At 38.2% G+C, this 12,280-nt stretch overlaps 1 protein-coding gene across 1 annotated transcript; it reads left to right on the top strand.

Moving 5' to 3' along the window:
* Positions 1-26: 26 nt before the first annotated feature.
* Positions 27-10,812, top strand: LOC138965005 (cyclic nucleotide-binding domain-containing protein 1-like). Its single transcript, XM_070337132.1, has 14 exons — positions 27-326; positions 601-679; positions 1,421-1,537; positions 2,275-2,318; positions 2,603-2,777; positions 3,146-3,294; positions 3,667-3,806; positions 3,977-4,038; positions 4,315-4,393; positions 4,743-4,875; positions 6,928-7,037; positions 7,656-7,806; positions 8,315-8,382; positions 9,515-10,812. Exons 1-14 carry the CDS (start codon positions 248-250, stop codon positions 9,641-9,643), a joined length of 1,515 nt encoding a protein of 504 aa, XP_070193233.1. The 5' UTR covers positions 27-247; the 3' UTR covers positions 9,644-10,812.
* Positions 10,813-12,280: the final 1,468 nt, after the last annotated feature.

The following is a 12,280-nucleotide window of genomic DNA, read 5'->3' as shown; positions in this document are numbered from 1 at the left end:
GCTTCTTTCGCTGTACATAGATCTCCACCTAAAAAAAGTTATAACTGAGGACAACATGTACATTTTGACTCAGTCAGATTTTAAAGGCTTGCAACTTTTCATCTATATTCTTGGTTATCTCAAACCCAAAATTAACCAAGACTACGCCATTGGACACGGCGTAAACAACATGGCGGACAGGTGCCTATGTTCTTGAAGTCAGTGCTTCTGTACATATTCTGACATCGCCAGGGAATAAATTAGCAAGATGGCTCTTGTACCAGTTAGTAAGCAAAGCAAGAAATATCCTTGGAATATAAAAGATACCAATGATCCACGAAGCAAATGTAAGTGTGCTGTTATGAATTAACTGAATAACATTGTTGTCAGTATATCTATCCACCCACAACACACACAAACACGGAGCAAGAAGAAAAAGTACGCGCACACACACACACACACACACACACACACGTTTCTCCCACCCCTCCTTAATTCTTTGTTTTGTTAAACACATTATAATTATCAGATGTTAGTCACACAAGAGCTCTAAAGTGTTTGGCATTATGTTTACACACAATTATCATTAATACAGAATGCTGTGTTATTTTCTATGTGCAGTACCAGAGAACATCAAAGCCCCAGTAGTGGACTATGACGCACTTTCATGGCTGTGTAACATAGATGGTCTATCATCAAGGTTGGTTTTTGTGAACGAGTTCAAAAGTGTGTGTGCGTGTTCGGCTGTGTGCGTGCATGCATATATATGAGAGAGAGAGAGTTAAATTGAGCTTTAATTTTCAAGAGTGACAGAATAAGCATGCAGCAAATTCTCTTTTCTCCTTTATCTGGCCCTTCAATCAATCAATCAATATGAGGCTTATATCGCGCGTATTCCGTGGGTACAGCAGGGATTTTTTAAAAAATTTTATTATTTTTTATGCAATTTATATCGCGCACATATTCAAGGCGCAGGGATTTATTTATGCCGTGTGAGATGGAATTTTTTTACACAATACATCACGCATTCACATCGGCCAGCAGATCGCAGCCATTTCGGCGCATATCCTACTTTTCACGGCCTATTATTCCAAGTCACACGGGTATTTTGGTGGACATTTTTATCTATGCCGATACAATTTTGTCAATCGTGGTATCTTTAACGTGCACACCCCAATGTCTGTTGAGGGGCAACTATATATAAAGATATATCATTTATCAACTATATCATTCATAACAAAATTAAATTTACAGATATATATATATATATAGAGTGGGGGACAGTTTTTGTACTTGCAAGTAAGAACTAAATTGTTGAACAGTGAAATAAATTGGACCTTTTTTTTTTTTTACCGATATACATGTTTGTATAATAAAAAATAAAAAAGTTAAATGAATTTGATTTAAAAATCACATGGTTTTATTTTCTCTTCCATGGCAGAGACAACGCAGACACCTCAGAAGATGCACACAGGCTGTTCATGGAAAACTACCACAACATATTTGTTCCTGAACCAAAGAAAGCTGGTTTTCCAGTTCATGCAGAGAAGAGAGCAATGTGAGACTAAAAATATGTCTTGTAACATGTTCAGAGAATTATGGTGTGTATGTGTGTGTGTGTGCACGTACGTGTGTGTGTGTGCATGCATTTTATAGTCTGTTGTTGTTTTTCACTATGTTCTCAATCTATTTCTTCCTTTTGCGTTGTTGATGTTACAATAATATTTTCTTAAAGTACCACATGTACTTTTGCCCATTTGAAACTTACATACAGTCATACTTGTTCTCTTCTTTTTTCACATTCACATATTAAGAAAAATGAGAACATGTACTTTTAAAGATGCCTTCCTCCTCCATTACACAGTCATGTACACCGCAGCAGTTTTGTCAAGGCATAAGAGCTTTCCTCCACTTGGGCATACATTTATAAAATGCTAAAAATCTACCACCTGGCTGCTTCCTCTGCAGAGCAGGAACTTTGTGCTGAATTAATTTCGCAGTTTGACATAGGTGTCAGTTATGAAATCAGTTCAGCAAGATCCAAATAGGCACAGAAAGCAGCCAGGCTGTATATTTTTGGTATGTGTCCCTGGAACGCCGAAGAAGAAGAAGAAGGTATGTGTCCAAGTGGTAGGATATGGGCTTGTTCCATGCAAAAACTGAGATGAATCTGTGATGATTTATAAGATGGTCTACATGCACAAGAAAAACGGTATCTTTATTAGTAAAACTTTAAACAACATTTAAAATGCAGAAACAGTACCTGTTCAAGTGTTGTTCTCTATTTTTTTGCAGAGCAGGAAAATCAACAGCACAGGGTCAAAGTGTTGATGCAACTGGTAAGAATGTTCATCCATTCTTTTCTCATACCAACATAGAGAACCAAGAACAAGCAAGACTTGAACTGCATGTGTTATCAGTCAATTTCTACTGTTAAATAGAAAGTGGGGTTGCTGCTCTCATTGAAGAATTAGCTGCAATGTATTTAACCGATAAAGATGTTCTTTGACTAGTGAATAAAAAGGCTGTAGTTGCGTTTACTAACCAAAAGACGTATTTTCTGTCTGCATTTGCCCTGAGGTCCTTGATCACACCTTTTTGGTTCAAATGTACCTGTAAACAGCTGGAAGAACTGCAGAGGTGGAGAAGAAACCAACCAGAAAATCCTCACCTGCAGAAGAGTTCACTCACAACATCAAGGACTACCTACCACAGTTCCACAAGGAACGACGTAGTGAAGACCCAGACCTGATTCGAATGGAAAACATCAAAACACTTCGAAAACTTTTGCGTAAACTGTACGTAGAAAACATATACATGTGTCTTCTTTGGAAAGTATTTTTGGTGGTAGCATTTAGAAATAAATGATACATGCATCTGTGCTAGCTCCTTTCAAATTCAATATGTTGCATTTAAATGAGGAATAATTCACTGCTTGTATATCTGTGGGTTTAATTTGTTTTAAAATAAGTGAAGGCTTTTCTGCTACAGAACAGAGTGAATACATGTACTTATATGCATGTAGCTGACATTCAAAAACACACACAAGAATCTCAGACAGACACACATTAACAGGTACATTTGATGAACCTTCCAAGGTACGTGTACTGGCAGCTTAGTCTGATTTTGCAATTGAATATTATTTTCAGTATTCTTGTTGTTTCAGACCATTCGAGAGATCAGCGACAGACAATGACAGAATTTTCTCCATTCTGAAGACATTTGACTTCTTTGTGGACAACATTTCAAACAGCGTGTTGAAAGAACTGTGTGTTGTTGCTCACCTGGAAACATGGAAAGAACAAAATTTTACAGGTATGATACTTATGTGTGCAGGTAAAAGAAAAAGGCTGGTATGCACACAGTTAAACGTACACCTGTAAATTTTAAATCGCCTCAGAGAGAAAAAAAACAAGTAAGGGGGTGACATTCATCACAAATAAATATTCATAAATATATATACAAACTGGCAACACAAATATAATAAATAAGTCAGTAGGTAGATTAATACATGAATAGATTGATAAATAAATAAAGGAAGAAGTAAATTGAAAATAAAGACAAAACTATAAGATGTCGGTAGGAAGAACCAAAACAAGACTGAGAAAAAAAGCAAATGCACGCAAATTATTCTCGCTCTGTTCAAGATCTTAAAGTTGACAGGTATCACTATTGTTTCATTTTCAGTGTTTGGAAACACAGGTCTGCACATGGTACTACGTGGAAAAGTGAAGCCTTTGACAAAGCTCTATGTTTACACTGGCCTGGAAGATGATGAACTGCAGCTTCGTTCACCAACACCTGTGTTGGAAGACACTGATATTGTGGTCAGTCATCCGTTCTTTGCATCACTTTCTGTTCAGAGTTTGGAGCTTCACGGTTTTCAGTGATGTTTCAATACATATGTTTTTGGTGATTTTTATGCCCTTGAAAATTTACCCCCAAAAAGCACAGAAAATTAGTTTTCTCTTGTGTAATTTGTTTTTACTTTTTGCAGCTGGAAATTGGTGAATGCTTTGGAACACTGCAGAAGATAGAAGGAAAAGAACCAACCACCAGGTCAGTGGGAATATGTTTATGTGTATGTATGTGTGTATGTATGTGTGTGTTTCTGTGTGTGTGTGTGTGTGAGAGAGAGAGAGAGAGATTGAGCGGGCGAGAGAGAGTATTATGCAAAAGTTCACATAGCATTTTTTTGCACAAGAATGCATCATTGCATTCAGCTGCAAAGTGCACAGCGAAAACACAATTTTTTATTGCCTAGCATTTGCCTTGCAGACTAGCCTAGAATCTGTGAAATTTGCTGCAATAGCTTTTCATTTTGTGTGTGTGCAGGTTGCTGAGCGTGAAAACCATAGATGCCAACTGTGAATTTCTGAAAATCTCTGTGTCCGATTATTCAAAAGTCAATGTGGTATGTGCACTGCTTACACAGACATACCAGCACACTCACAATTAGACAAAGACACACAAACTCTTTCTCTTTCTTTGAGCAACAAGCAGAAGTGACCACCATACATGCAATAAGGCACAAGAAATTACCTTCTGATTGAACTCAGCGACAGGAGCTGCCGCTTCTCACTACACGCTCCATACGCTCCTTTTCACTGAACTACACGCATTAGTGAGCTACCATGTACCGTAACATGTGCTTTTTTTGTTTTCTCTTTTCTAGTTCTCACATAAGTAATTCATTAAGTGGTAAACTCCTTGGTGACACATACTTCAATTTTAATAATTTGCTGTCCATATCTGAATTTCAGCAAATCCAGCAGCGTGAACAAACGGAGAAACTGAACCTGCTGATGTCGTGCTCACAGTACAAGCTGTGGCCAAGGCAACCAATGCAGCAGGTCGCCTCTCTCATCGAGTGGATCTCATACCCACCTAATACAGGTCTGTCATTTTGTATATAGTGGTACTTTCTATGCGAGTCTTAAATGCACAAAAGTTTTCTTTATTTGAAGGAAGAAATGTGCAGTTGAAAATGTTTATGGTTTTGGTTGGAAATCAGGAAAACAAGTCGCGTAAGGCGAAAATACAACATTTAGTCAAGTAGCTGTCGAACTCACAGAATGAAACTGAACGCAATGCCATTTTTCAGCAAGACCGTATACTCGTAGCATCGTCAGTCCACCACTCATGGCAAAGGCAGTGAAATTGACAAGAAGAGCGGGGTAGTAGTTGCGCTAAGAAGGATAGCACGCTTTTCTGTACCTCTCTTTGTTTTAACTTTCTGAGCGTGTTTTTAATCCAAACATATCATATCTATATGTTTTTGGAATCAGGAACCGACAAGGAATAAGATGAAAGTGTTTTTAAATTGATTTCGACAATTTAATTTTGATAATAATTTTTATATATTTAATTTTCAGAGCTTGTTTTTAATCCAAATATAACATACCGTACTTTTCGGACTATAAGGCGCTGCCGTGTATAGGGCGCACCCCCTACTTTTTAAAAAAAAAATGAAAAAAGCCTAGAATAAGGCGATGCCATGGATAAGGCGATGGTGTCGTGCATAAGGCGATGGGATGAAAGAAAAAAATGAAGAAAAACATCGTACATAGAAAAAAACTTCATGCGAACCGACAGATTCCTCCGCCGCATAAAACGAAAGCACCATGACGCACTCCCAGTGAATTCGTCAATATTCTTCGCCGCTGCCATCTCCTTTGCCTTCAATCGAACTTGAACGGTTGAAACGCCTCGACCATCGGCCCTTTGAAGATTAACCCAGTCCTCCAACTCTGCCTCAAGCTCTGGCCAGCGTGCACCTTTTCCGCGGAAAGACTTGCGTGACTTTTTACATCCCAACAGCTGACCTCTCTGTTTACGCCATTTGCGAACCATGGATTCATTCAGGCCTAGTTCGAACGCTGCCTTTCGGTTGCTCTCCAGTCGTATCGCAAGATCGATGGCTTTAATCTTGAAGGCAGCATCGTATGAAGCTCTCTTCGTTTTCGGCATCTTGACAGTGACAAAGTCGAAGTGCAAGTTGAAGCGGTACCCAGTTGAAGTGTCAAGAGACCGACTGTCGACTGTCGTGTTTCAACGCAACTAGTGTTCAGGTAATTTTTTCGGCGATCAACATTGCTTGAATTGTGTTCACTTAAATGGTTGTTAGTTGCTCATTGATTTCAAGTTCACAGTGCTCGTGAAACCTATTTTATCCGAGAATAAGGCGACGTCGTGTATAAGGCGACCCCACGATTTTAAGTAAAAAAATAAAAAAAAAGTATCGCCTTATAGTCCGAAAAGTACGGTATTTATATGTTTTTGGTATCAGAAAATGATGGAGAATAAGATGAACGTAAATTTGGATCGTTTTATAAATTTTTATTTTTTTTTACAATTTTCAGATTTTTAATGACCAAAGTCATTAATTAATTTTTAAGCCACCAAGCTGAAATGCAATACCGAAGTCCGGGCTTCGTCGAAGATTACTTGACCAAAATTTCAACCGATTTGGTTGAAAAATGAGGGCGTGACAGTGCCGCCTCAACTTTCACGAAAAGCCGGATATGACATCATCAAAGACATTTATCAAAAAAATGAAAAAAACGTTCGGGGATTTCATACCCAGGAACTCTCATGTCAAATTTCATAAAGATCGGTCTAGTAGTTTAGTCTGAATCGCTCTACACACACACACAGACACACACACACACATACACCACGACCCTCGTCTCGATTCCCCCCTCTACGTTAAAACATTTAGTCAAAACTTGACTAAATGTAAAAAAGAGAGGGGAAGGTTGATCACTATGTTTTCAGTGACTGCTTCAAGTCCACTATTTTCTGCAAAGAAATAATTCTTAAAATACTCTCTACTGTGCAACAATTGCTTTGCAAGGAGAAATTCTTGCTAGCTGCTTTTACTGGACGAGGAAAAAGTACCTGATTTATTCTGGCATGGTTTGCTTTGTGTGTCTCTCTCTCTCACAGTGATAGTGAGTGAAGGTTACAAGGCTCCGTTCATTGGTTTCATCAAGTCTGGAGAATGTCACGTTCTCCGACAAGTTGATGTTCTCCATACTCTCCGACATGGTGGGAAGGTAAGTCCTTTGCCATGTACTGTTGTTGGTCTTACAACTTCCACAGAAAAAACGTAGCAAGGGCCTCTAAATAGAGCTAAAGTACAGTGAAATATGTGGACTTGCAGGGCAAAGCTTCACATTTAACTAAAACCAGACTTTTATCACAACCCTCAGTTGGAAAATAAAAATGTGCAAGTTTTAGAGAATTACTCATTTGTACACAAAAACTCAAACTTTATTATTACCAAGTTAACAAATAGATGCTACTGAACTTAACTGAAAACATGCCAATATCTGTAATAGACTTTGAAATATCTTAACCATTTTGGACGGCAGCTGCCTTAGTTGAGGTACATCTGGCTTGAGGCTTACTGCACAAAATGTACAAACTGATTGATCAGGCCACAAACAGGGATGTTGTGCATCTGTTGAGTAGACGTTAGTACTGTGAAATTGTGCGCGATAAATGATGAGATGTTATGAGATAATCAGCTGACTGATGTTAACATTTGTTGCAGAGCTGTATGATTATGTTATATGTGCAAGTTATTGCAGAAGCCATCCAGAATGAGGGAAGAAGTAAAGCTTTCACAATTAAATTTTACACCTACTTTTTTGTGTCTGTCCACATTCTAGGAGAAGAAGACGAAGCAGGTGGTGATGGGTAAACTGGGGATGTCCGACTCCTTTGCTGAAATCAGTCTGCTGCAGGAGGAACCTATCACTTGCTCCATCGTCACGGCAACAGACATGGAGTTGGGGGTGATCAGACCTGAACGACTGCATGGTAAGCAAGGAATTAAGTCACCTGGTTTTTCAATTAACATACATGTGTGTGTGTGTGTGTGTGGGGGTGTGTGTAATTGTTTCTGTAGTTTTAGTTTCTTGAATGACCCTTAACCTCTTCTAGGATTTGTGGTCACACATACACAGACATTTTCCATTACATGGACCACGTTTATATAGATATGAGCCAAACATTGTAAGCGTCTTCCCCTCGAAAGCGGAGTATGGCTGCCTGAATGGTGGGGTAAAAATGGTCATACACATAAAAATCCACTTGTGCAAAAGCATGAGTGAAGGCAGGAGTTTTAGCCCATGAACAAAGAAGAAGTAAGCATCTAATGCTGACAGCAGTTTATCTCCCAGTAGGAATGCGCTTGTGCTTTGTAGAAAGACAAGAATCATTGACACTGTCAGCAGAAGAGAAGAGTTTCCATACAAATGGTCTGACACTTGATTTGTGTGCAGATTATGTGTACTTACTTAGACAATCTAATTTGTTTCTTCTTCAGAATTGGATGAAGTGACAGTTCAGCTGTTCAAGCAGTCCAATACACCTACCTTTGGAGAGCTCACAAAGGTATGCATTGTCAGGAAATGCGTTTTGGTTTGTTGTGAAAATTGAAATGTTGGTTTTAACTGTGTCTTATATGCCGAGTATAGTTGGTTACATTTGAAGCTTTGCTGACTAATCATCAACACACTGTACGGTAGAACCCCCCTTTTAAGACTCCCTCCTTTTTAAGACCTTGTTTTTTTCAGACTTTCTGTTCATAACCTCTGTAAAATTACCCCCATTTTAAGACTCCCTCCTTTTTGAGACCTGATTTTCTCAGATTTTTAGAGGTCTTAAAAGGGGGGTTCCACTGTATTACAAACAAAAAAAAAGAGAAAAAAAAGGGGGCTATAAAAGAAACCTGATCATTTTACTATTGCCAGCTTGTTGAGAGAAAAAAATTTGTGCACAGAATCTGATAACTTAAATGGCTCAGTTTCTGAGTCTTCTTTTTGTTTTTACCTGTCATATGATGAAACCATTGAGACCATCAGGTGTCCCTCTATTGCAGGTGTCCTTTTGACACAGACATAATTTACTAGGCAATGCTCGACGCAAGGTGTCCTTTACTGGGAAGTGTTAGACATGATAGATACAGCTAAACAATGTTCAGGAGAACGCCCCTTTTAAGACCTCAAAAAACCCGAGGAAATCAGGTCTTAAAGGCATATGTACGCGCTCCCGTGTTTACAAAGTGTAGTTTGCCCACAATCGATGTCAAATGCATCATAAGGCCATATAATGATGATATGTCGCAATGCGCGGACCATATACATGCATTACAGCTTGTTCTAGCCTCTGAAAAAGTGAGGATGTCAACAAAGACGCGGAGTTATTTCCCTTGCGTCAACGCTACCTCTGTTGGCAAATCTATAAATAGGACGATCCAGATCAAAATGAAAATTAACATATCTCAACATTGAAGGGGTCCTAGACCACAATATTTTGCAGGGAACTTAATTTAGCATGTCTCCAGCTGTTGGTAAAGCAATTCATCGAGTTAATATGCCTTTAAAAAGGAGGGAGTCTTAAAATGGGGGTAAACTTATTGAGGTTATGAACAAAAAGTCTGAGAAAACAGGGTCTTAAAAGGGAGGTAGTCTTAAATTGGGGAGTTCCACTGTATAACCAGAACTTTTTGACGTTTTCTTTTCAGGATGACATTCAGAACGAGTACATGCAGCAGGAGCAGAAGCGAGCATGGAATGAATTCAAGCACAGTGTTGTGGTCGATGTTATCAACGCCCAAGGAATCCGTCCTGGCTATGGCAAATGGTCAAAGTGAATTTCACTCTGCCACTCCAGCAAAAATGAGAAGTCTGAATTGTACAGAACTGCCAAAACTCTTGAGAGCAAGGCATTGTGAATACTTATAACTAAGGCCTTTGTGTACCAAAATGGCTTGTGATGTATGCACCATGTGATATGCATTGTTGTGAGTGTGTATTTGTTGAGAGTGCTTTAAAATAAACTATGTACATTTTGAAGAAAGTCAAATTATACTTCTGTGAACTAGAATTCCAGATGAACATGCACATGTGGTTACACTTAACGGCTGAATAATGTGGGCCATGAGCTTTTCTACCAGTATGTTTCCTTTTTTAGTAATGTTTGCATCAATTGTTTTTTCTTGTTTGTACACTTTTGGTTAGGCCACAAAAAAAATAGTCTGTTTACGGTATCCCAACCGACCCTATTTTTTCGCGCGACCCTAGACTTTTTTTTGGCATTTGGAGAAAAAAAAATCTGTGTTTTTTAGCAAAATAACTTAAAAATGTTTTTTGGGAGAAAAAAATAAAAAAATAAAAAATCCCGACCTACCGACCCTATTTTTTTTGCCTATGTTACCGTAAACAGACTATTTTTTGTGTGTGGCCTTAGTGATATCCCTTTTACATGGGTGGGATTCTTCTGGTATATATGCCGGAAATCAGGATTCGTAATATTTGTGGTGACGTTTTTTTGGTTGTTAATTATACAAATCCTTCAGTGTCTGGGGCCCCAAGACCCCCCCCTTAAAATTCTTCAAGACATTTTTCAGTCCCACCCATGCTTTTATATTTAGAGCCAACATAGCAGATTAGCACCTGACAAAAGGACTCATAGCTGTTACATCCACACCAAATAAAGCTGGAAATCTGATCTGTGTGAATTTGTTTGTGAACTAAAAGTGATGTGCAGTCTTGCAACCAACAGTAAACTGTCAATCTCATTATTTATGTTGAAAGCAAAAACTGAATGTTGCCATGCAGCTGATATGTATTAGACTAATAGTAATACACAGAGCACACAGTGAGCTTGCGTAGGATGAAATGGTTAGAACTGAAATTTTATTGTTACTTATTGTTTGTCCGTGTCGACATTTTTGTGATTGTAAGGTATTTTGTAAATAACAAACGTTCCAACAAATTACCTTTCTTGTTTTTTGATTCTGAAATAAAGACAAAAATCTGTCATTTTTTTTTCTCTTACTCAAACAGTAACCATACGGAACAAAAGTCAAAACTTTCACTCTCAGTCCCACCATCCACAATACTGACACAGACAGACAGACGGATGACAATTATATCCTTGATTAGTACACAAATAACAATGTTCATAGAATATTTTGTTTTTTATGACAAAAACGTTGAACAATACTGTCATTTTTCTCACACCAACAATACCATACAATCCTCAAAGAGGATGAGTTAGACCCCCTCTCACTGTCTTAGTGTCTAGCACAGTAATTGCACAGAAGTTTGCATCAAAGTGCCTTGCCTGGTTCCTAATCATGAACATTCAGTAATAAACTAGAACCCCCCTTTTAAGACCCTCAATTTAAGAACCCTTCCCTTTTCTCAGATTTTCAGTTCTTAACCTCTGTAAATTTACCCCCATTTTAAGACACCCTCCTTTTTAAGACCAGCTTTTCTTAGATTTTTGGAGGTTTCAAAAGGGTGTTCCACTGTACTGCCGATTGGTTTTACTTATGTACACTCACAGACACAAGGACCATGTTGAACTAGCATTCATCCCAGTGAATATTCAAATGAAAGAAATATATCTGATTCCTTTTCATACTGTCCCATTCTTCTTGAATGTCTGAAGCTCTAGAGGAGACAAAACTGGTCAAACTTACATATTTTACAAGCAAAGGATTACTACACTGATGAGCACAAAGACGGATGTCTGAACATGATACATACACATCATAAAATGCTGCTGTTAAGAGGGCTGGGAAGCTCGTCAATATCTAAAGTAACAGGACATAGTGTCTTCTCAAACACTGAAGCACATCTCTTGTTTCGCAGTTTTTGTCCAATTTGGTTTGTTAAAGTCAACAACACAAAAGAATCCAAACCTGAAGTCTGACAGCGACATCATCAAATCCTGGTATCCATCACTCACTTGACAAAAAACACATTTCTTGCTTGTAAAATAACTAAACTTTAAGCAAATCCAAAAACAAAGAGACTGCCAACTTTCTTAAACTTTAAGCAGTTTTATTATTTTACTGGAGCCTAAAAAAAAGTGTGAATAGATCAAAGAACATTTCCTTCAAAGAGTTCAACAATCCAACAAACATTTGTGTTATACATGTACATGCACTAATTGTGGGTAACAGAAGTCAAGGTATGACAGTTTTTGTGTGTTTCTTTCTTTATTTGGTGTTTAACGTCGTTTTCAACCACGAAGGTTATACATGTATCGCGACGGGGAAAGGGGGGAGGGGAGATGGGATAGAGCCACTTGTCAATTGTTTCTTGTTCACAAAAGCACTAATCAAAAAATTGCTCCAGGGGCTTGCAACGTAGTACAATATATTACCTTACTGGTAGAATGCAAGTTTCCAGTACAAAGGACTTAACATTTCTTACATACTGCTTGACTAAAATCTTTATAAACATTGACTATATTCTATACAAGAAACACTTAACAA

This window comes from Littorina saxatilis, linkage group LG1, assembly GCF_037325665.1.
Source record: "Littorina saxatilis isolate snail1 linkage group LG1, US_GU_Lsax_2.0, whole genome shotgun sequence".
Classification (NCBI taxonomy): Eukaryota; Metazoa; Mollusca; class Gastropoda; order Littorinimorpha; family Littorinidae; genus Littorina; species Littorina saxatilis.
Note: the sequence above shows the minus strand (reverse complement) of the source record. Positions and strands in the feature narration are given on the sequence as shown.

What these genes read in the sequence shown, in the direction of transcription:
- LOC138965005 (XM_070337132.1), top strand. Translation starts at nt 248, where the DNA reads ATGGCTCTTGTACCAGTTAGTAAGCAAAGCAAGAAATATCCTTGGAAT. An exon ending in GAAAGAACAAAATTTTACAG is followed by an intron (nt 3,295 to 3,666) that starts GTATGATACTTA and finishes TTTCATTTTCAG; the next exon opens with TGTTTGGAAACACAGGTCTG. An exon ending in ATTATTCAAAAGTCAATGTG is followed by an intron (nt 4,394 to 4,742) that starts GTATGTGCACTG and finishes TCTGAATTTCAG; the next exon opens with CAAATCCAGCAGCGTGAACA.